General features: G+C 41.9%; 3 protein-coding genes across 3 annotated transcripts in view; 2 read left to right on the forward strand and 1 right to left on the reverse strand.

The window, feature by feature from the left end:
• The first annotated feature begins 3,044 nt into the window (after positions 1 to 3,044).
• On the forward strand, positions 3,045 to 3,988 carry otos2 (otospiralin 2). The gene is made up of 4 exons (XM_075478504.1): positions 3,045 to 3,082; positions 3,174 to 3,217; positions 3,409 to 3,511; positions 3,577 to 3,988. The coding sequence occupies exons 1-4, from the start codon at positions 3,045 to 3,047 to the stop codon at positions 3,782 to 3,784; spliced, it is 393 nt and encodes a 130-aa protein (XP_075334619.1). The 3' UTR covers positions 3,785 to 3,988.
• A 7,951-nt stretch (positions 3,989 to 11,939) lies between these two features.
• On the forward strand, positions 11,940 to 20,022 carry ecrg4a (ECRG4 augurin precursor a). Its single transcript, XM_075479377.1, has 5 exons — positions 11,940 to 12,060; positions 12,199 to 12,275; positions 18,221 to 18,268; positions 18,361 to 18,530; positions 19,531 to 20,022. The coding sequence occupies exons 2-5, from the start codon at positions 12,206 to 12,208 to the stop codon at positions 19,678 to 19,680; spliced, it is 438 nt and encodes a 145-aa protein (XP_075335492.1). The 5' UTR covers positions 11,940 to 12,060; positions 12,199 to 12,205; the 3' UTR covers positions 19,681 to 20,022.
• uxs1 (UDP-glucuronate decarboxylase 1) overlaps positions 19,695 to 22,875 on the reverse strand; it is a 38,214-nt gene continuing 35,033 nt past the window's right edge. The window contains exons 12-15 of the mRNA XM_075479376.1: positions 22,657 to 22,717; positions 22,494 to 22,551; positions 21,627 to 21,730; positions 19,695 to 20,889 (exon numbers count right to left, since the gene is read on the reverse strand). Of these exons, the coding sequence (XP_075335491.1) occupies positions 20,758 to 20,889; positions 21,627 to 21,730; positions 22,494 to 22,551; positions 22,657 to 22,717 (355 nt within the window). The 3' untranslated portion in view covers positions 19,695 to 20,757. The remainder of the gene's footprint in view (positions 20,890 to 21,626; positions 21,731 to 22,493; positions 22,552 to 22,656; positions 22,718 to 22,875) is intronic.

The following is a 22,875-nucleotide window of genomic DNA, read 5'->3' on the forward strand; positions in this document are numbered from 1 at the left end:
CTCGGCTTTCTTTAGATCTTGACCCCTGAGAAAGCCAAACGCAGCAGCAGTGTCTTCAGAACCAGGGGCACGTTGTCCAAAGCCTGAAAACAGACTTTTCAATTGATTTGTTTCCTTTTGATGCTTTTTTTTTTTTCTTTAAAACCAAGGTAAAAAACAAAGTTTTGGAACAATCAGGGACCCTGAAGAAGATGGGGGTTTTTGAACACCTCTCCTGTCACCAGAGGTCTCAGCTGTCCACTGTAAGCAGGGGGTTGGAGTTAATTTGCTCACAGAGAGGCGAGAAGCAGCTGCAGCCTGTGTGCATGCAGGCTCTCCAGATAGTACTGAGCACTATACTTGCCATTCAATACTTGACTGCTGCTGCCATAAATTCTCAGCTCTTTCGTTGTTTTTCTGGACCGGTTTCTAACAATGATGATGACGCATTTCCAAAAGAGTCACACAGTTGTAGACAAGTCCTTTAAACTCAGTGAAATGGCAAATGACGAAAAACTCACACATCAGATCTCCAATTCTCCAGCAAAAATTCAAGGACCAAAAAGACCCTGTCAAATAAACATGCGCTAATTTACCGCAACGTGGCTTAATTGTGTGGAATTCAAGTTCTGTCAGGAGATGTCAATAGAACAACAGTGGTAAAGTATTAACAAAGTGTGACGTTGCTCAGTGTAAAATAATACACATTAGCTTATTTACCTTCCAATTACTTCCAAACTGCCTATTTACCATCTTTGCTGGTGTAATATTGACGTTCATGCTCATTGCTCACTGAAACAGCCACAGAGCTACAACGTAAATGCTCGTTTGAAAAACGTGGGACTTGAACTAACGGACCAATAGAAATGTAATATTTCTTTGACGTCATCGGTGCTGCATTCGTGAGTCACAGGAAAAAGCTACATTTATACAGGCGCTGACTTTGGAAAAGGACACAAAGAAACGAATCATGTCAATCAGACTTCGAAGTATTGAAGAGATTCACTTATTAACAGTGAAACGTCATGATATATACACAAGGTATAACAAACTATTTTAATATGTCCGATGAGTTCGCAAATTATTTCAGATTGCTTCATGAACTATTTAGTTGAATACATCTCTATCTCCACTAGGCCAGGGCCTTGTAGGTCTACCTCTTTGAAGGTTCGAGCGGTCCAGTAATAGTGTGTACATGGCTGCGTTGTTTCACTGCAGTTCAACTGACATAACTGTGCTGACTTCCAACCAGCTAATGCCAAATCTCCCAGTTCATAATCAGGGCTTTCCTTGTGACTGGCTACTTTAATAATGACTATTATTTTGAATAATATGAGTGGCTCCTTATCAGCAGAGCTTGATGACGAGCTGATCATTTGAATCAGCTGTGGTGGAGGAGGGAAACATCGAAAACATGCAGGGCAGAATTGAGAAAGACTGCTTTAGAGGGATCCAATAGGAACATTTAAGTGATGGAACAGCTGTGTTACGTTCATGCTGTAATTTCTCTGTTGCAGACAGGATCAGTATTACCTGTGAACCCATTTTCTCTGTGTACTGTTCCTTTTCTACAGAAGTGATGGGTACAGGAGCTGAGTCCATGTGTTTCACCAATGAGCTTATAGTTAAATTACCTCTCTTGCACTCAGAGAGTAGTTACACCAAAATACGAGCCAAAAAACATCAAATATAAGGGCTGTATTTAGTTCTTGCAGTGCACACGCAAACACACCCAAAAAGAATGGATAAAGCACCTAATGTGGATGAAACTGCGGGTGTAAACTCTACAAAGTCTTAAAAAGTATTGCAAACATTGCAGTAACACTACTCGCTTCTTTATTCTACTTAACATTGAGCATTTTTCATATATCTTTCTTCTATTCAGGTATAGTCTCTTGTTTAAGCTGAAGATGAAAGGAATTTTTCTTTGTCATTTAAGAAAAAAAATGGCTTCCTTAATTCTCCGAGATAAAAACCGGTTGGTTACGGCTTGTTTTTCTCGACTCTAGTAATGAATTATACATCTGTTTTTTCATGTCAGCGCACGGACTGTTCGATTTCTGACACTTCAGTGTCAGGGGCCAAGATGTCAGACAGAGGAAAACTTTCACGTGTTGCCAGGATGTTTATTATTCATCGTTGTGCTTCTGGCATTAATCACCTGAAGAATTAGTTCAAAGATATCTGTGTAGTCTGAAAAAATATCTCATTCTTATTAAAATCTATGCAGTTTTATTTGGTGTAAACTAAAAAAAACACCACCACAGGCGAGTAGGTGAAGCAGCTCAGAGAGGTAAGGCGGGCCAAGTTCGTTTAAACATTTAAAAGCAAACATAAGAATTTCCCTCACAGTAATACAAACGGGATGAAATGAATGCAGGATCACCATTTCATATTGCTGCCTGGAAAGAAAAGATTTTTGCCAACCGCCTTAAATGGTAAAAAAAAAAAAAAACAGGGCAGCAAAGTCAGACGTTTTTCTGAAAGAAATTTGTTTGTTTTGGTTTTTCCTTGAGATTTTCCGACAACAATGATCCAGAAACCATCTCATTCACTTTAATGAGCTTTATTCTCCATCAGAGTCCCGTTCTTCCTCTGATCAGCAGCAGGGGCTCGTGGCGGGGCTTCACTTATAAAGCCCCCTCTCTGCTGGCGTCCTCACAAAGACACAAATATGCACAGGAGCGAAACGTAAATGGACGGCCAAAATAAAGTGGAAAAAAAAAAACGACCGACTAACTTTTGCACGCTGTGGCTAAATGTTAGTACAGTCTGTCTGGATAGCAGGTGTGAAAGCTGTCTGGGACACATCATTTGCTTTCATCCGGGTTTTTTTTCCACTTTTTACACCCTTTGCTTTTCTCACTTCTTTTTACCATGAAAAAAGAAAGTCTACACAAATCTCGCACTTAGCCCCTGATGGATGTGACAGTACAGTTATTCAGTATAAAGGAGTGAAAGGAAGAGGTTGCTCTGAACCTGGACGCCTAATGTGACAGCCCCCCCCCTTTATTTCACCTTGTTTAAATCATCTAGAAAACCTCTAATAAATAAACGCGCGAGGTATGAAAGGAGCCTTCTGGCTTGAAGTGGACACAGGCAGGTGTGAAGAGGCAAAATGTGAAAAACAAACACGTCTGCCTTCTAACTCGCCCTTCACATGCAGTCGTCCTCCTGAGATCAGTCTGAGGCAGGAGGACAACAAGCAGGGTCACACACATAATTTGCTGCTCGTCAGGTAAGAGGAGAGGAGATGATCAACACCAGGAAACGTTGTTCTTTTCTTAACAGATACATGCTTGCATTTTTCTTAAATGACATCTTATTGTCCAGTGAAAGCTGATTAGGGAGACATTGTATTCTGCACACACATTTCTCTCGCAGAGATGGCTGAACCTAATCACTTTTCTTTTGTGTTTCGTCTTTCAGTAACTGGAAATATGCATGCTTTGTATGCGTCCGTGCTGCTCTGTTCTCTTCTGCTGTGCTCCCCGCTTCCATCTGGTATGTCGGGCAGCAAAGACGAGGAGGCATCAACAGAATTCCGTGGCGTGTGAGACGCACTCGCACTTCCTAATGTCTCTTGTCTTCTTGGACAGGAGCGGCGGAGAGTGAGAGGGAGAAGAGAAGCTTACCCTACTGGGGCCTGTGGTCGTCAGACTTTTTCGGATGGGTGGAAGAACTTCGAGCCCAGGCGGCTGAAAGTGGGATGCAGGACTTGGCTCGCACCTTCTGGGCTCACTTTCCCATCAGCAGGGAGCTGGGTTACGAAACCCCCGAGGCCGACCCTCCACCTGAGGAGTGACATGAGGGAGGCAAAAACCCTGCTGTCAGTACCGATCGATGCTAGAAGTGGAGCAGTTTAATTTTGAGATACATTGTGCATCTTATTTATCGAGTCATTGTTACTTTATGCTTCGATTAAAATGACATTGTAAGTACTTACCATGAATGCTTAGACTACAACCCCAAATTACTGACTAATAAGTTTGAGTTTTCATTGATTCTTTTGCTGCAAAATAATTTCCCTTTTTGGGTTCATTAAAGTATTACTCAAGTCAACTCAAGCCGTTTTTCTCTTTAACATCCCTTTGTGAGTTAATACACACCCATGATTGTCTCTCAGCTCTGCAACACACTACTGCAATGTTGTCATTCCTTCTCAAAACATGTGAAAGATGCTCTGGAATTCAGAAAACAAAGCTTTCCCGTTGTAATTTATTTTTCCTTCCATTCTTCCGGCAATCGTGTCCTAAGGTGTGCAAAAGAACGGGGTGGTTGTCGTGACACTTTTCCTTTCCAAATTCTTCACACATTCTCTACTGGTGACAGGTGAGGGCTGCAGACAGCCCAGCTCAGCACAAACACCCTTTCCTCCTCAGCCAAGCCTTTTGTATTTGTGTGTGCAGAGTGTGGCTTTACTTGGTCTCGTTTCTTTCTTTCTTTTTTGTTTGTTGTTGCTGTTAATTGTCCCTTCGCTGTTCGGTCCCGAGCACCACAGCATTCCCCCCCCCCAAAACAGACATTCGTTGCTAAACGCTGTTTTTCCTGATTGCTGCTGGAATAGATGATGTCAGAATGCCAATATCTCAAGAGCTCTCCAAGGCCTTCAGAAAAACAAAAAGGTACAAGATACTTAAGAGTCTGGTAGGGCCGTGATAAGATGTCTAAATTATCTCAACAAAATCTTTCCACTGCAATAAAAATGATTCACGAGTAGCTTAGAATAAAAGACTGCCAACTGATCCCCATTTGAAAAGCCGCCCCAGCAAATTCAGCACAAGAGCAGACTGGGATGAAAAGTCTTACCCGTGCAGCAGCTGGAGGTACTTCTTGCAGGTATTTGGCGCAGAAAGTCCTTCTACAATGAAAAAGAGAGGGCACAAATCTGAAAAAAAATATTTTCTGTCAAATAAGAATGTTGATATCAGGCAATATTCAGTTAGTTGACTGCAATTTGACAAATAACATACCATCAGCTGAAGGCAGTGGCCGTTATTGATCAGCTGTAAGTTGCACTGACTTTGCCCTGAAACCGACTAGATTTGTTTGCACTTCATTTCAATGGCTCTGCAAAAGTCATTTTTGTTGATGACTAAAAAGCTTTTGAAACTCTTCTTTCGAAAGCTTCTCCTCACAGAGTCTTTTCATGTGAAATGTTACGATAAGGTTTTTGATAACTTTTTTTTAGGAAAGAATTTGTGCTCATTGAAAAGTGTGAAATTCAATGTTAAAAAATATGCGAAATATGCTTTAGAATTAATAACAAAAACACCTTTGAACACCTTTTTTTTTTGTTATTAATTCTAAAGCATATTTTGCGCCATCCTTAGCATGAGAGAGACTCTGGGACACGTATGCACATATTTTTGTTGACAAAACATTAAGAAAATGCTTTTTCTCCCCATTGTAGCATTGTTCAGGTATTCCACATTTATCTGTAAATGCTCTTGAAAAGGGGATCAAATATGTTCCTGTGAAAATATCTTAAAAAGGTCAGCAGTCTTCATGGGCTACACTCATTATTTCACCATACTGTGTAATATATAGGCTCTAAATGCTTTATAAATAGTCCCACATGAAAAATGTGTTGGTTAACAAGGAAACCTGTTAAAAGTGATACATTTTTAGGGTCTTTTGCTATGTTTCAAACTGATTTTCCACCTAAATTAAACTTATCTTCTTACAAAGATCAGAGAAATCATAAAAATTGGACATTTGCAGCCGTGAAGTACATTTAATCTCTGTTAATTTGCGACTAATCCTTCTGTTCTTTTGGAGGATTCCGGTGTAGTTTTCCTGCAAATGAGTGTTTACATTGCTGTGATATCATCAAGTATTTGCTCAGAGGGTCTTTGAGACCTAAAACGAAGGTAATGTCTCATCCGGGCAGTGGAGGCATAGCTACTGAACCACGAAGAGACCTTTGGAGTGAAACATTCAAACTTGAAGTTCAAATATGTACATCTTTCAGGGGAAAAAAAAAAAAGGGGGCTTTCACTGTATTTTGATTTTCACTTTGGCATTTTCTTTGAGAGGGGAGTTTGTTGTGAGCTTTGAGGGACTTATGGGATGTCTGAGTGCCAAAGTGTCTGCCTCGGGTCACAACACACGGACTGACAAGTCAAGTGTGAGGAGAGGTGGAGGTGGTGGGAGGAGATGGAAGCGCAGACAAGGATGGCAAAAGTGGAGGAGCAACAGGAGGAAATTGTGTTCAGGGGCAGAGTGCAATACATTTTTCTAATCCTTTGATGTTCTGATTTCTAATTTCTGGGACACCAAGCAACCACGTGGGCATGGAATACATGAGAGGATTTCCTTTCTGCTTCGACTTTGTTCAGGAATTCTCTGATGTGAAGATGCTCATTTCATGGGTTTGTGGGTGTCAGAAGGGGTGGGTGTGAGGAAGGATGCAGATGCGGACTTTCAAAAGAAAACTGAGTTTATTTCACAAAACAAAACGTGGTTAAACAAAAAGCGCGGCTGAGCCGGATTCAAAAACTAAACTGTGAATTAACAAAACAAAGTCACTTGACATGGCATGGAATAAATACTTAGCTTAGCTTAGCTTAGCTTAGCTTAGCGAGGACAGGTCGTGGCGTGGCATGGCATGAAGGCTATGAAGGGTGTAAGACGGGTAGGATCTGACAAAGAACATGGAAAGACCTGGAAACTAAATACTATGGGGGGTGATTAGTGATTGGGTGCAGCTGATGGGGAAAACACAGGTGAGGGAAGTGAGGCTGATGGCATGGCAAGGCAGAACTAAAATGACAACCTGAACCTAAAACTTAAAACAAAGACATGGTAAAAACTAAGAACTAAACACAAACTAAAAACATGGCAAGAACCCACAGACATGACAGTGGGGAAATGTCTAACCTTGACTTGGAGTCATTGTGCAGAGATATCCAAATGCTTTGTTGCTTTGTTTTGTTTTGTTTTTTTTCAAACCGTGCGACACATTTTGCGTCGGCAGCTGAATGCCATTCCAAGGCTTTGGGAAAAAAAAACAAAAAAAACTCCTTTCTCTCTCAGCCCTCCGTGTTTTTAATTTCCCTCTTATTCTCTCTTGCTTCTGCCTTATGGGGCGGCCGTGGCACAGTGGTTAGAGTTGGTCATCCAATAACCGGAAAATTGGCAGGTTCCATTCCCACTCTCACCGCTCAAAAATATTGGTGGAACTGACAGCTCCACCTCCTTGTCACGGCCGAGGTGCCCTTGAGCAAGCCACCTTACCCCCATGCTCCCCAGGCGCTGGGAATGGCTGCCCACCGCTCCAGGTTGGCATCTGTCTCTATGAGTGTGTGACCCTGTGCATGTGTGTGTAAACAGGTGCCAACCTGGATGGGTTAAAAGTGGAGGACAAATTTCATGTGTATGCATGACCAATAAATCTGATCTTAATCTTATATGTGATTGAGAATCATGAGTGGAGTGTGAGTGATTAGTGTGTGTCTGTATCAGAAATGTCTTCCTCAGCTTTCAGACATATGACTCTTAAAGCTTAGATTTAGAAATATATTTGGATATCAACAAACATGAGGTTTTGTCATTATTTGTAATATGCAGACAAGGTCAGTGAAGTTGTGACAGGACTCACTGTAACAAGGAATCAGCTTCCGAGATTTGTAAGGATTCATACGCACGCCGGTGCTGACAGTGTGAGCTGAATTTGAAAATTAATTAAACTTTTCTGTCTGCGTGATCAACGCAAGTGTGCAGCCAAAAGCTTTTCATGTGCGAGAGCTGCCGGAGTGACTTCTGGAGATGGCGACAGGGTCACTTCTTGGGGAGGCTGAGTGTTGAAATGAGGAAGAATTTCTAAACCTATTCATGCTTGCACTTTCCTTCCCTGTAGGTGTTTTTTTTTTTTTTTACTTTTTTTGTCTTTTGTGCAGTCGCCTCGGCTGCTTCTCCCTTCATCCCCATCGTGAAAGTGGGGACAGCGTCAGCCAGCTGCTGCTTTCCTACATTCCAGTTCGACCCATGAGACACCAAGAGATTGTCTGTAGTTCCAAACCGAACATCCCTGCTCTCTCTCACATTCATAATGCTGCAAATTCCAATCAAGTTAAATGAGAATTTCTGATTTAAAACTATTAAAGGGATTAAACGGTCTCGTTTTGTTGTTGACGAAAGTAGTCCGGTGTTTACTGCTCAGAAGCAGGGGACTGCTCGGTCTGCACTTCGGTCTACACCGTGAAACAGGCACGGCAGGCGGCAGCACGCAGTGATACGAAGGGAGAGAAAATAGCACCAAGCGATTGTGAGGTCTGACTTTTTTCCTGGACAACGATTTTGTGATGCAAATGTATTACTCTTTTGAACGCATATTGTTTTCAGAAGCAAAACGCTTTATTTTTATGACCCCAGCCAACTAGCCGGACTACCTTGTCAACACCAAAACGAGGCTGGAACTCGGCTCACAGGACGCTGCAGGGGGTAAAAAAATATTCATAAATGATATTACTCGTATGGGATGTCATACAGCTTCATGTCAAAAGAGGCGAACTATCCCTTTATTGTCCAATCTGGTGACGAATATCATCACACAGGTCAGTGATTTAGTTTATTTTGAGGCATCTCTTTAATTTTGCACAGCAGTGTCAACCTCTGCATAGAAAGCATGCTAGACGATAAAACGATAAACAGAATCTTAGAGTGAATCATTTCACATTCAAATATATATCTCTATGTATGTGAATTTCCCCATTGTGGGACAATAAAGGGAAATCTAATCTAATGTACCTTTTTTACATTCATGAGATTCACTCAGCTCTTTCTCTGTGCTTCACGTAATCTCTGGGGGCTAAATGTTTAAAACAAGAGCATAGAAATCCTTGAGTATTCCACTGTTTGTCGCCGTCTCACTGCTGGACAAACTCTAAAGTAGCTGCCATTATTCAGATAATTCTTCAGGTATGTTAGTACGGTGCAGGATCAACTCCAACCGTAGGGAGGCATGCAAACAGCATACCTCAGAGCAGAGAGAACATCAAAACCATTTGTTTCACCTCATTTTGGTGCTGGACTTATTCAGGAAGTATATAGGGACACATTTTTCCTTTCTTTTTTTTCGCCAAATGTGAATACTCGTTCTTAAAAGTTGTCGGCTGGTGATTGGATCACCCAAGTCTGAACAAGGTCCAACGGTGATAAAATCTCAGGTCACTGCCTGCTTTGATCAACAGCTTCTGACACACGAAAACACATCAAACAGAGCAGACCTTTGCTGACTCTTATCAGAGCGGGACACCACACGTGACTCCGTAGAACGACAAAAAGACTCATCAAAAGGCACCGTCGTCCAACAGGCGAGCTGTGGAATTTCCATGTTTAAAGAAACGTGCACGGAGACGACAAAATAACACAAAAGGTGTAAGAATTTCTACCCATGGAGATGAATTCAAGGAATAAATGCTGCGCAGTGCGAGTTTCATTTCTCTGTTTCCCCGCTGCTTAACATTTTGATGTGGCCTGCTGATATCTATGAGCCCTGCTGAAAACAACTGTTGACACATGCGGATGCTGAAATGGCATTTAACGTGTTAATATCACCGTCTGCCTTTGAGAAATGCCATTTCCAACGAGCAATATTAAAAAAAATCCGCCTCACTGGCTTTGCACTGCTGCCATTTCACATCCTTTTTTAATAGATTAAACTTTACAAAAAAAACATGGCAGTCACAATAACTCAGTCCCCTGTTTTTGGTTGTACACTTGGAAAGAGGTGGTGCTGCTTTTGAACTTGTTTACATGAGAGTGATACATATTTTTAGCTTCAGAAATGTAAAAAGCGAGTTAAGTCTTTGGTCAGATTTGATTGAAAGACTTAGAGATTACTGATTCTCTTGGAACTCTGGGGGGGGACTAGCTGGGTTTCCATTGATATTTTTCTTATATTGATTTTAAAAATAAAAATAAAAAGGTTTTACCTTGTTTAAAGGGATTGTATTTGTGTGTGTGTTTAAAAAAATAAATAAATAAAAAGAACCAATGTGCGTGTGGTTTAAAAATCGAAAAATATCTGATCATTACTCCAGAGAAAAAAAAAAAACTTCTCTGACGTCCTCTTCGTCAAAGATTTTTTTATTACCAACATGCTCAACTAAACTACCATCTGTGGACACGTTGCAGCTTTATCTAATCTCTCCACTGACAGAAACAAGCCTGATGTGTATAACCTTTCAAAGGTTCACTTCGCAACTGTAGGAAACGCAGCTATTAGGTCGATACCTGTACTGACAACTACTTAGGCTGGTTTTAACCCAACAATGAGGTGTGTGTGTGTGTGTGTGTGTGTGTGTGCGTGTGTGCGTGTGTTGTTTTGGCTTCCATGTTAATGGCATGAACACCTGCTGCGGGCCATCTAACGTTTCAGCATGTTGCTGATTTGTTTGAGTTATGCATAAGGGATCTCAGCCAAGATACACATCTGCTGGTCATTGCATTGATCAGGAAGTATGCACCTTTTAAAGTATTTCGATGTGTGTGCGTGTGTTATGTCACAGAACATGGCCCGACTGACCACCAATTCATTCTGCTTTCTGGACCACTCGTTTCCTCAAGATTGAACACAGGTCTTCTAACTGGACTCCAGTGATCTTGGAGCACTTTGACATTGCTGTGTAGACGATTTTCGCTGTGTAGAACACTCATTAAACCAACATATGAATGAAAATGTTAAAAGCCTGAAAGCTAAGTGTCTGACAGAATTAAATCCATTTCTTTTTTTCCTTGAACAACGGTTATAAAGTCACACCACTGCTGTCTATGTGCAACTGGTCGACACTTTTTAAATCATATTGGTGATAAATTGCAACATACTTTGGGGAAGTTCATATTCATTGCTAAAAGCCGGTATAAATCCAGCATCACACACCTTTACCTTTTGACCCATTAGGTATACGCATGCCCATCTGAGTATGTCTGTGACAATAACTTTGCATTCCCTGCAATCTCTGAACAACAGTTTTTATTCTATTAGTTTTCTGTATGTTGTTTATGAAGCCACTTTCAAAATTAGTAATTGGTAGCGACATTCATGGTCATAGTCTGGTTCCCAAAAGTCCAACGATGTATGGGAAAAAAAAACGTACTGTTCCACTTTCACAAAATGCTATGAAATGAAGTAAAAAAGTGGGACTCGTTCTGGGAGGTAGCTTTGCTGCGGCCTCTCCCCTCCCAGAATGAAAAAAAAAAAGCTCACTTATCAAATTCCTTCTCGAGTACGTCAGCAGAAATCCCTTTAAACGACTGTCACCTGAACACACCAACGAGTTCCCTCTGTTTGCTCCACACAGTTCCAACCTACTCCAACTTTAATGCGGCCATTCATCATCAGACCCCTCGCTGTTGCTGTAACGCCACAGCAGGCAAGTCAAATTGATAACCTGGTGTCACTTTCTGAATCCTCTCTCGTTGCACAATTGGATTTACCTCCAGGCAGCTGGATTCTTGGGAGACTCGCTGTGACAAAATCTAATCCATCTTGCTAAGCTTCCAGATAGGTTTCTGGCCCAGGCACAGTGGCTCGTTGCATTCATCACATATGCTGTTTTTATACGTTCGGAGTGGATGTTGCAAATTGTTTCCACTGTCTTGCGAGAGCAGTGCAATTTACACCACAGTGGAGGCAGACAGGGTGGGAGGGTCAGTTCGCGGGCAGCATCTGCAAACGTTCGCACTACCTCGGGACTGCATGAGTTCCTGAAGTGAAAAGCAGGTTTAACTCGGGCCTATTTTCAGAAAAAAGGTTGTTTTCATAAACTTTTTTTTTCTTTTTAAAAAGATGCACATACATCTGTAAGACTAAAGACCATCTTCACTGGTTGCCAGTAAAAAACACCTCAAAAACATATGATAATATGTCGTGATGTGAACGTGCACCGTTGCAGACTGCAGCGTTTCTAACATCTAGAACATTATAACCAGAACTCATCTGTTACTCATCTTTTTCTCCACCGCCTCTGCTTCCCATGTGCTGTGTGAACTGCTGGGAAAGTGCTTGGAGCGCATGCAAGTTTCTTTGAGAGGGGAAAAGCTTCCAGTTACAGTCCTGTTTCTGTAGCGAGGGAGGTAAGAGACATTCCACCACCGCCACAGGCCAGTTTCCACTGTGGAAGTTTGGGTTGCCGCCCACCCTTCCCTCTGGTCGTGTAGCAGCTTATGCACAGTTCTTGCATTTAAGGGCTTCTTCAAAAACTCTTTGTGTAGGTACAAGATGGCATCCCAGCAGCTCAAAATGAAGTTAATGGCGCTGGCTGTTTTGCTGATGCTGACAGCTCTCAGAGGTAAGCACAATCTTTTCACTTTCTTTGGCTTTTGTTCTGCTCCACTTTGGGTTCTGCTCTCACAAAGGCACACTCGTTAATCCCCATTTGTCTGTCCATCGCCATCTGATCCCATGTTTATTTCTAACCCTTTGTGGTGGATGGACATCTAGCGGCATTTGGAGTCATTTCCAAGAGAGCTTTCGAGACTGCCAATTTTCTTACATTGTCTTTTGTTAGCAACAAGTGGATCTTATTTAATGCTGATTAAAAAAAAAAAGAAGAAAGCAGGGAGAGTGTGGACTCATCAATAGCCCACAAGGCTTTATTGACACATTGATCCCCTTTAATGTTAATGAAGATTAATTCACATTTCAGCTTCCCACTTCTGAAAGCAGAGCATACACCTAATTGCACCTCACTTTCATGAATTACTTTACTACATCTATGCTATTTTCTCAGAAAAAACGTTCCCAATTCCATTAGATGAAAAATCCAAAGCAGTCAACATCACGCCAGCTTCTCTGGCCGTCGCCTAGATTCATCTTTGGCTATAAGATTAATTGGCATTCCGCGACACACATGCTCAATAATCAAATGAAGCAGGAAGCGTAAAAGACACGCTCCACAGAAAGCCGTATGTATGCCTTTTCACCACACGAGTTGGCATATTTGTGGAGGAAGGAAGACTGCGAGGTCAGAATGTGCATGCCTCATGCATTCTTCACACCATGTGTGCACATGCTGCTTCAGAGGAAGTCAAGCCTATTTCAGTGAGACAGAATTGAACAGCTTCTTCACAGAGCTTGCATTTCTTTTTAATTTTACACACACTTATATAACTATAATATACCATTCACTCGCTGCAGTGTGTATAATTTGTGGAACTTTTCCGTCAGGCCTTGACCATTTATTCAAGAATTGTGGTGTTATGGATAACAGCAAGCCGGCCGTGCTTTAGCGTTGCTGCTCTGGTGTTTGTTGAGAGGATGCCGATGTGATTGTCGTTTACTTATCTATCCTGCATGCTTGAGAACTAAAGGCATGCAATAACATTTTTCTTGGGGAAAGGGAGATGAAACTCATTCTGATGAAAAATAACTCAACTTTTTTTTTGTTACCAACTCTAGTAACTCTCTGCTCCATGGGACATTTTTTTCCTCCCTGGTTTTAGTCATCAGCTCTCCAGTGCTTTAGGCGTCAGTGGAACATCACATAATTCCACTTTAGAACCAGTGTTTGAATCAGGCTACAACACCAAGTCATTGCTCTGCAATTTCAGGTGCCTACAATGAACTGGAGCCTGAGAGGTGGCTGATCCGATCAATCTTACAATGATGCATAACGTGAACAGCACGGTGCTTCTGTCACAACTGTCAATTGATGTAGAAATAAATTCAAATAAAACAGTTTCTCATCGCAATCTAAAGCCAAATGTCAGAAGTTTTCTTGTCTTTTTTTTTTTTTGTACCATTTTAAAATGGCTTACTCATAGAGTGTTTAGAAATATTGATTAAAAAGCTCCTGATCTGATTCAATAAAAGGCAGTGGCAAACTTTAACTTTCATTTCAAGCCTTCACTTACAACAAAAACAGAGTTGGGACAGGCATGTTTACTAGGAGCTGGTTTCAGACTGTATGTGAGGAATAGAAGCTAAATGCTGCCTCTACCTCTCAGAAAACAAACCTTCGTGCCCCATGTTTTTAAACCCCTGTATTTCTAATACCTTTCTTATTTTCCCATGGATCCCCCTTACTGATGGTCCTCCATGCGCCTCCTTATTTAAAAAAAATGCTGGAATATTGCCCAATATAGGAGATTCCTTCCGCGACAGAGGACGTCACCGCTCATCAGAACTGTATCTAGTACAAATTCAAAGTCTTTTATTCAAAGTTAAATGCACCAAAAGAACCTCAAGGATAGCCTGAAAACCTCCTTCGTTAATCACGATCTACAAGTTCACCTTGAGAAGCTTATTACCCAGGAGTACACAGGCCCAGATGGATTCCCCGACCCTTTTTATCTTAGAACTCTTCTAATCATTTAACCCCATTGTTACTATCCGTCTTTGATGAATCCTTTTGAAACTGGCTCACTCACCTCTTCATTTAATCAAGCAAGACTCTGGAGGCAGTTTGCGTAAACATGGGATCTTCGGACCTTCTAAAAAGTCATTAGTCCCAAAACATACAGGCCAAAGTGGTCAATAAATGCTTCATAGAGAACAACATCTGTAGCTGTAGTGGCCCATTCATCGGAGTCCAGAGTTTAATTCCATCAAGAAGCCACGAGGGAAACAAAAAGACCAAAGCCATTACAAGTCAGCCTTCCAACTTCAAACTCCTGGGGTGTTGCAGAGGGATTGGTCCAGAAACGCAGCAAAGATATTCAGAAAGTTTGGTAATATGAATACAAAACATGGAGTTAAAATCTTTAAAGTAATGTCTTACCATCCTGTGTCGCATGTGTCTGCATACAAACAGCATTGGTATAGAAATAATTTAGCCACCGTTTGCACGTGTAGTTTTGTTGTGTCTGTTGTATGTCAGCCGGACAGTTTGGGCTGGATTACAAGATAAATGTACCTGGAGCAAGATGTTCTTCTCTAAAAGTCAGTCAATAAACCTCACAGAGAGAATGCCACGTTAATAAAGCTAACTGTAAATCTCAGTTCGAATTAGACGGCCCTGCTTTTCAAGACAGATGCATTTCTAATGGATACAAGAGGATGATTTAGAAAAGTGAGTGATGACCAGTCACGCATACAAACAACCCTTCTTAATTCAAAGGATCTATGTATCACAATAGAATTGAATTAAAAAAAAACAAGCAAAAAAAAAAATAACTTAGTAGATACAACCTCAAATGAGCAACAGCTGACATGTTTCATAAATCATTTAACAACTAAGCTAAAATGGAGAATTGGTGTGTGGAAATCCAAGCGCTCTTCACGGTTCCACATCTTCTTTTACAATTACAATACAATACAATTAATAATCAATTACATTTTACAAATGTAATTGATTATTATTATTATTATTATTCTAGGACCACCTTTAGCAGCAATGACTTCATCGTTGTTAGTCTCTCACATCGTTGTGGAGAAATTTTTTTTGGCCTTTACAAAGTTTCATCGGTTCATTGAGGTTCGTGCCGCGTTTGGGATCATTGTCCTGCCGAATGATCCAATTCAGCTTTAGCTGTCAGATAGATGGCCTCACATTCGACTCTAGAATACTTTGGCATACAGCGGAGCTCGTGGTCAACTCAATGACCGCAAGATGTCCAGATCCTGTTTGTGCTGATATAATGTGTACGGTTTTCAAGAAAAATGGTGCTGCGTTCATGGCCCAAACAGCTCCACTTCGTCCTCGTCTGTCTAGACGCAGCTTTGCAAACGTAAAAGCCACGTTGCAATGTTCTTTTGAATAAGTAGATGCTTTCTCCTGCAACCCTCCCAAACAAGTCAATCCTTGTTCGGTCATCTTCTAATTGTAATGTCTCCGAGTGTTGCACAGTCTGACCTTGATGTAACTTACTGGGATGTCCACTTTTGGGAAGATGGGCAGCAGTCCTGGATGTTTTCCTCTTGTGAACGAGCTCTTTCCAAGTGAAGAATGATGGACTCCAAAATTGCTTAGAGATGCCCTCACGACCCTTCCCAAATTAATGAGCAGCAGCAATTGCCTCTGTAAGATCATTGCTGGTTTCTACCCTTCTTGGCATTGTGCTGACACACGCCCGAATGCTCCAGACCAGAAAACTGCTAAAACGACTTATTTTATAGACGTGGTCACGCTGGCTGATGATTAACTAGTAATGTGCACTTGATTAACAGCACCTGGCTCCTCCTCTCCCTCTTCATTCCTATGGAAGCAGTATGGGACTACTTAGTTTTTTTTTTTCCCCCACACACACTCTCTGTTGTTCATCTTATGTTGTTCTTTTCCAAATTGTAAGACCTGGAAGGGCTCTTGTAAACACAATCGAATTGATTTCCCTTTTTAAAAAGTACAATTACTGTAAAAGTGTACAATGTAAATAGTAGCATTACATGGAAGCTGACTAATGTTTCATCATCAATATCAAGAGCTCCGTTTAACTCTACTGATGGAGGTGGGAGGAAGCATTTAGAACTGTGGAAAGAATGACTCATACCGAGGACTTTGAGAAGCAAACTAGTAATGAGGATAATTATGCAGAAATGAGCTGTTCCTTCATCGGCACAAAAAAAATAAAAATAAAAAATACAATACGGAAAGCAACTTTCTCCAACTGTACAGTGAAAATGGACTGAGATATGACCAGTTTCTATTCTGCTGTGCATGTTGTGCTGTGGAAGTTCAAACCAGGCAAACATACGGGTGAATATGACCCTCTAACACCCCCATCCTGACTGAACGCGAGCGAGCGATTGATAAAAAGTGATTAGAATGCGTCCTTTTCAATCAGCCTGTCCTGACATGCCGCGAGCGATGACGCCGACCCTTAAAGAAAAATATGTCTCTATTTGGATAACATTTTGCGGCGGCGGCCCGCCCCTAAACACTTCTTATTGGTTGAAATGAACACGCTGCTTCCTGTTGGGTATTTGGGGTCATAAACCATTGGGTGCTGTTCCACGGTAAAGATCAGCTTCTCCTCGTCCATTATTCCCTGAGTGATGCTGACCTGTTGCTAACTAGCTTGTCAACAGGAAGCAGCGTGTTCATTTCAACCAATAAGAAGAGTTTAGGGGCGAAAAGTCGTCCAAATAAAGACAGCGCAGGCGATTTTTTTTTAAGGGGTCGGCGTCATCGCTGCTACTCGCGGCATGTCAGGACGGGCTCGCTCGCTCGAGTTCATACAGAATGGGGTGTAAGACCGATGCAAATGTCAGCTGAGTCATTTACAGTAAAGAATATGACCAGACAGTCTTGGGCGCAATTGAAGTTAAACATATCCTGTTAGCGCACTCTATGCATGAACATTGCCCGCACGGCGCAGAACCACTGGGACAAGGCAAATGCAACACATGCATTTTTATGCAAACTGGCCAGAAGCTAGTTTCCTTGGACGGGAGCTTCTCATCTAAACAAGTTTAATCCTCCGATTTGACATCTGCAATTAAAACACAAAGCAAACACATCCGTGAAATTGTTGTTTTTCGAAAACTCAACAGAAAAAGTGGAGGAAAAGCAGCTACGGCGCAAATCGGGATGACAAGGACTGTTCACTTTTTGATTTGATGAACGATCTCCATCTAGAACAATTCAAAACTGGACTGAATATTGAGTTGGTCTGAAAGATTTGGCGGTAAAATGCGGCCGAAGCTGCAGAGGCTACAAAAAGATCTTTAAAATCTTTAAAAGCAGAAGCGCACACAGACTTTTTTTCTGTCCTAAATTACTGATGAAATCAAACTTAGTCATTCAACATCTTAGCTCGTGCAAAAGTAAAAGCACTGGATTCTATTTGAAAGAGAGAAGAAAACAGCAGGATTCCATCTGCTGTTTGATGGAATCCTGTTGGAATACTGTTTTTCTTTGTAAAGCTGAAAGTGTAGTACAACTTTAAACATAATAAAGAATAATGTAACACAGATATTAACTATTGACACGACACAATGAACCCAACAGCCAAAAACGTGAAACAGTTTGCTTAAATAAAGCAACAGATGGGGAATAAAGTGCTGCTTGGAATCTGCTCCCCCTGCAGTGTCTCTGGATACGGACTCTTTATGCCATGCATGTTTTATTTGAGTCTCCCTTATCTGTTAAATCATGTTACGCCGTTATGTTTGTCACGTTTTGACGTTACTCCCAGACTCTTTTAAAAATTATTGTGAACTTTTAAGAGTGGTGCAGATTAGAAATTGTTGACATCGGATTCAGTTGTGCTTTCTCATCCAAAGTCTAACTTACCTTTGATCACAACAGCATTTGCACTGCGGCTTATGACGTCTCTGTCCTCTTTGCCTTTACAGATGTGTCCAGCGACAGCCAGCTACACAAGATCTTAAGGAAAAGAGCCGGTAACCATGTTGCAAACACCACAAAACAATCAGAAATTAGAAAGAAACAGAAATAGATATTTTTGCCTCACTGGCTAATCTCTTCCACCCAGTGGCGGGAGCTGGTAACGGCCCATCAAAGTCCTCCATTGCCGTGCCTTCCTCCAAGGCCCAAGAATTCCTGGCAAAGCTGAGCAGAACCAAGAGGAACATTTGGGATCGTAGCAGACCAGACGTCCAGCAGTGGATTATGCAGTTTATGTACATGGGATTCGATGAGCAGGTGAGTTATGCATGTTCATGGAGAGTTTAAGGGCCCTTTATGCATCAATCAATATGCAGCGAGGCGGCCAACGTGACAGAAACACTGAAATATGGCACAAAAGACAGACCTATTCCACTATTGCGAGGCTCAGGAGTTTCTGGCAAAGCAGAGCAGGTTCAACAGGTTCAATCCACATATAGCATGTGCCTGTGAATGCATGATCAGTTAAATCAGTCTGATAAGACCTCACCTCACAGCCCTAATAAAACTGATTCGAGTTTAAGTGGTAAACGCTAGATAAATACCCGAGCTGATTGGGACTCACTTCTGAGATAAACTAGATCATTCTGGGGCTTTCACTTTGGGACTAAAGAAAGCAAAAAAAAAAATAAATTGATGGCAAACAATCCCTTATCCAAACTGTGTGTGGAGGACAAAAAAAACATGCAAGCGCAAACATCAGTCCGGTCTGACGTCTAAAAGACGGTTTTCAAAGGGTGCACTTACGCCCAAAGAGTAGTTATTTGGGTGAATGAATAAATACAGTGTGAAGCTGAATACACGAAAAACATGAATTTCCTCTCTTGCATATAAACCCACTTACATAGCCAGATACAGTCTTCTTTCAGGTCATTGACTTTCATGAATTCAGCGGGGACAGTAAGGAATGGAGGGAGGCGATAAGAGCAGAGAGAGGAGAGCACAAAATGACCCCCCTCCTTCCACCATTTTTGACAGCACGCGCCGCCAGCCCACTATGGCTGGTTTTCTCCAACAACCTTATACATGACACCTTTGCGCATATGCCATTTGCTGTGGCTTCCTCGAAAAGGCCAAAGCTGTCAAAGGATCGGCCTTTTCAGTGTTCGCCTTTCATGCATGCCCATTTGCCGTAGCTGTACCCGCTGACCGTCTTAGAGGACATCTTATCAGCCGCTGGTTTTTATTGTCTATAAGGTGGACGTTTTAATGGTTTGAAAACGCATCACACATTTGTGGTGTTTTTCCCCCTCACCAGAGGCTGGAGGCGGACTTGTCGTACTGGATGGATCAGGCACGCTCCAATGACCACGGGCGTCAGCATCACTACGACGAAAACTCCCCCATCGGCCCCCGTGACCCTTCCTCTTACAGACACGGAGCAAATGTCAATTACGACTACTATTAACACCCGTCTCACCCTCTCTCTCTCTCTCTCTCACACACACACACACACACACACACACACACACACACACACACACACACACACACACACACACACACACACACACACACACACACACACACACACCTTAGATTGAGTTTAAAGTGATGCTCTGTGGTCTTCTACAGCTGTTCCAGCTCATCGGTCTCCATGCTTACTCCCATCAGAGCAAAACAACTTCCAGCTCTGCTTTTCAAACCTTGCTATCTAGTCAGAAAAAGTTTCAAAAGTTTCTCAATTAACATTGGTGTCTAGTTTAAGCTCTTTCTCTACTTGTAAATAAAGATATGGGTCTGTACTGCCTCCCGTCTCCTGGTATTTCAAAACGCACTCATCCAAACACGCGGAGGGATGCAGCATCTCGACGGTCAATGGCGCACAAAAAGCTACTGGAAATATTTTATTAAAATAGCTTCTTCACAACCAAAATAACAACACACATCCTGAACATGAGATTTCACAAACACGACGCCTTGAAAAGAACCCATGATGATGCCGTAACGGATCTCGTCCAGTCCCGCGGCGCCGCGACGGGGTGCTGAGCACGCCGCCGATGAGGAAACAAAACGTCCAGCGGGAAAACTCCGGCGGCCCCTCTCTGGACACACGACACCGTGAAACGGATCAAATGAAGACAAAGCGTGGCTGAACAGTCGGAGCTGTTTTCGGGACTCTCGTCGGCGGTGCATTAAATAGCAAAAAGCACAAAATTCACAAAAAAAAGGGGGTAGCTTGGATTTCAGATGTCTCGCTCCCGTTTTTCGTTGCCCCCTTTGAGTAGCTGCCCATTCAGTGGCAGCAGCTCAGCTACTAAAGGCCTCACCGCCGATGCAGCTGCACCACAAGGCAACACAAGCTTTTAAGAGAGAGTTCGAGAAGACGGCGGGTCTCTGCTTCTCAGATCGAAACACAAAAACCAAAAAAAACACAACGCCGTTCCCAAAGGTGCACCGCCTCAGCAGGGGTCGTCAAAGGGTTGCTCTTTAAGGAGTCTTTATCCGTCTGTTCCGGAGCAGAGCGCGAGAGGAGAAGTTAGTCTCAGTTGTGTCTGGGTCTTCCTTTCTTCATGCGGGCAGCTTTAGGTTTGGGGATGTACTGGTTGTTGGCCTGATGCTCCAGTTCTCTACTGAAGTACTGAATGGTTTTGTTCAAGCCTTCCTCCAGCGGCACCTGATGAGACAGGACAACAGACATTAAGTACGACCACAGTAAAGCACCCCCCCTTTTTTTTTATACACATGCACCGTTTTTTACATCAATCACGGAGTGAATTGCATATCTTGGATTTTCTGTAACATTTTGAGACATCGATCTGACTGGTTGGGCCACAGTAACATATATAAGCGTCACAAGCGTGAACTGCTGCAGTTACATTAGCTGTGGGTTCATCTGAAGTCTGATCAGCTTTTCAGAGGAATCTCAGATCGGGATGTTGACCAAATAACAGCGCGGTTCAAACTTTCCTCTGCTCTGATTTTTAGTACTTTTTTTTAATCAATAAATCTAAAATATAAATCAGCTCAGCTTGACAATAAAACGACTGTCTTCATCCTCATTAATCGCTTTGTTTTATCTGGTAATTCTGCAAAGAGCTACTGATCAAGGTAACATTTTGAGCATTTCCTTTTATAACTGTCAAAAAGCAGAAATGTACAAGACCCAATTCTATTCGGAAGGAACTTTTTTAGGGGAAAAAAAAAAAAAAAAAGTTTAAAAAAATGGATCATCTGCCATTGATATTGACTTTGTTTTATGTACTTTTTCAAAACGCATGACAAACAAGAATATCAGCATACAAAACGAGCAAGATGCAAACATTTTAAGGTGTGATAAATTGCATTTGTTTCTCAAAAAACAAAAAACAAAAAACAAACAAAAAAAAACGATAAAAGCTGTGCCTAACATACCACCGGTTCCCAGCCAAGCATCATCTTGGCCTTGCGGATGTCGGGCCTCCTCCTCTGCGGGTCGTCTTGGGCCTCCGACAGGAACTGGATCTGGCTTCGGCTCACTGAGAGTGCGTTGAAGAGTTTGCAGGTATGGGAATGCGTTTACGGATAAGGACAAGGGCACAAAGAGAAAAACATATTGGGATGATTTTCCACACTCCCGACAAGTGCCGGCTTTACACGTGTGGCCAAACAGCTCTCTGGCAGTTGTGCAGCTGGAGCTGATGTGCACCATCTGAAGGAATTTCTGAGATTCGATATTCCACAGACAAAAAATAAAATCACAGGTGTGTTTTTGTTTCCAATCATTTTTGTCACATAGGATTCTTTTATTTTTTTTTTCAAAAAAGCAGCACAGACCAAACTGAACAAAGGTTTTTTTCCCCACATTTTTTTCAGGCATTTTTGACATCCGAGTCTAAAGCAGCCAGATGTTAATCAAAAGGTTTTAAATAAGCATGTATGTTCCAAATCTCATTTTTATGCTGCTGTGCCACAAAATACAAAAGACAAATGGATATAATTTTAGACACAACACGTTACCCCCAAACAAATAAGTCTTTTTTTTTTTTTTTTTTCATAAATATTACAACCCATTTGAGGAAGCCACCCCCATCATCTTAAATCGTCTTGTCCATTTGTGGGGTCTTAAAGCTGCTTTTGGACCAAAAGGTTTTATGATTTCTCTGAGACTAATAGAGCCTCCAAAAAGACGACATACGTTCATCTTTCCAATCTCATTATAGACATGATTACAGAAGTGACGGCACAGTCGAGGATTCTTTCAAATAATAAGAACTGTTGCTCAGTGAGTTATCGCCTTACCCACGAGACTTTTGATGAGACGGGCAAACTCCAATATGGTGTGTTCTTCTGGGTTCCCCTGCAACCACATCATTCACTTCTATTAGATCAGCGTAAACGAGAAAATGAGTAAACAAGCAAACAAGTCCGTGCGCTGTGTGCTGATCGCTCATCGTGAACTCACCAGATTGACTGGACTGCTGATGTTGCTGTTCATCAGCAGCACAAGGCCGTTCACCAGGTCACTGCAAAACAAATAAACAGAAGAAAGCTGCACTTTATACATCTTTTCAAATTGGCATGCAGAAACTCGCATAACTGGAAGTGCGCCTAATTTCAAATTTCCCATCTGACACCGGCAACAGTCGCAGCATTGCTTTTCCACTGAACACCACATTGCTTT

This window comes from Odontesthes bonariensis, chromosome 12 (genome assembly GCF_027942865.1).
Source record: "Odontesthes bonariensis isolate fOdoBon6 chromosome 12, fOdoBon6.hap1, whole genome shotgun sequence".
NCBI lineage: Eukaryota > Metazoa > Chordata > Actinopteri > Atheriniformes > Atherinopsidae > Odontesthes > Odontesthes bonariensis.

Excerpts from the sequence above, each read along its gene's own strand:
- otos2 (XM_075478504.1), top strand. The coding sequence starts at position 3,045 with ATGAAAGGAGCCTTCTGGCTTGAAGTGGACACAGGCAG. Across the intron at positions 3,083-3,173 it reads CTTGAAGTGGACACAGGCAG|GAGGACAACAAGCAGGGTCA; the intron begins GTGTGAAGAGGC and ends AGTCTGAGGCAG. Across the intron at positions 3,218-3,408 it reads CATAATTTGCTGCTCGTCAG|TAACTGGAAATATGCATGCT; the intron begins GTAAGAGGAGAG and ends TTCGTCTTTCAG.
- ecrg4a (XM_075479377.1), top strand. The coding sequence starts at position 12,206 with ATGGCATCCCAGCAGCTCAAAATGAAGTTAATGGCGCTGGCTGTTTTG. Across the intron at positions 12,276-18,220 it reads GATGCTGACAGCTCTCAGAG|ATGTGTCCAGCGACAGCCAG; the intron begins GTAAGCACAATC and ends TTGCCTTTACAG. Across the intron at positions 18,531-19,530 it reads ACATGGGATTCGATGAGCAG|AGGCTGGAGGCGGACTTGTC; the intron begins GTGAGTTATGCA and ends CCCCCTCACCAG.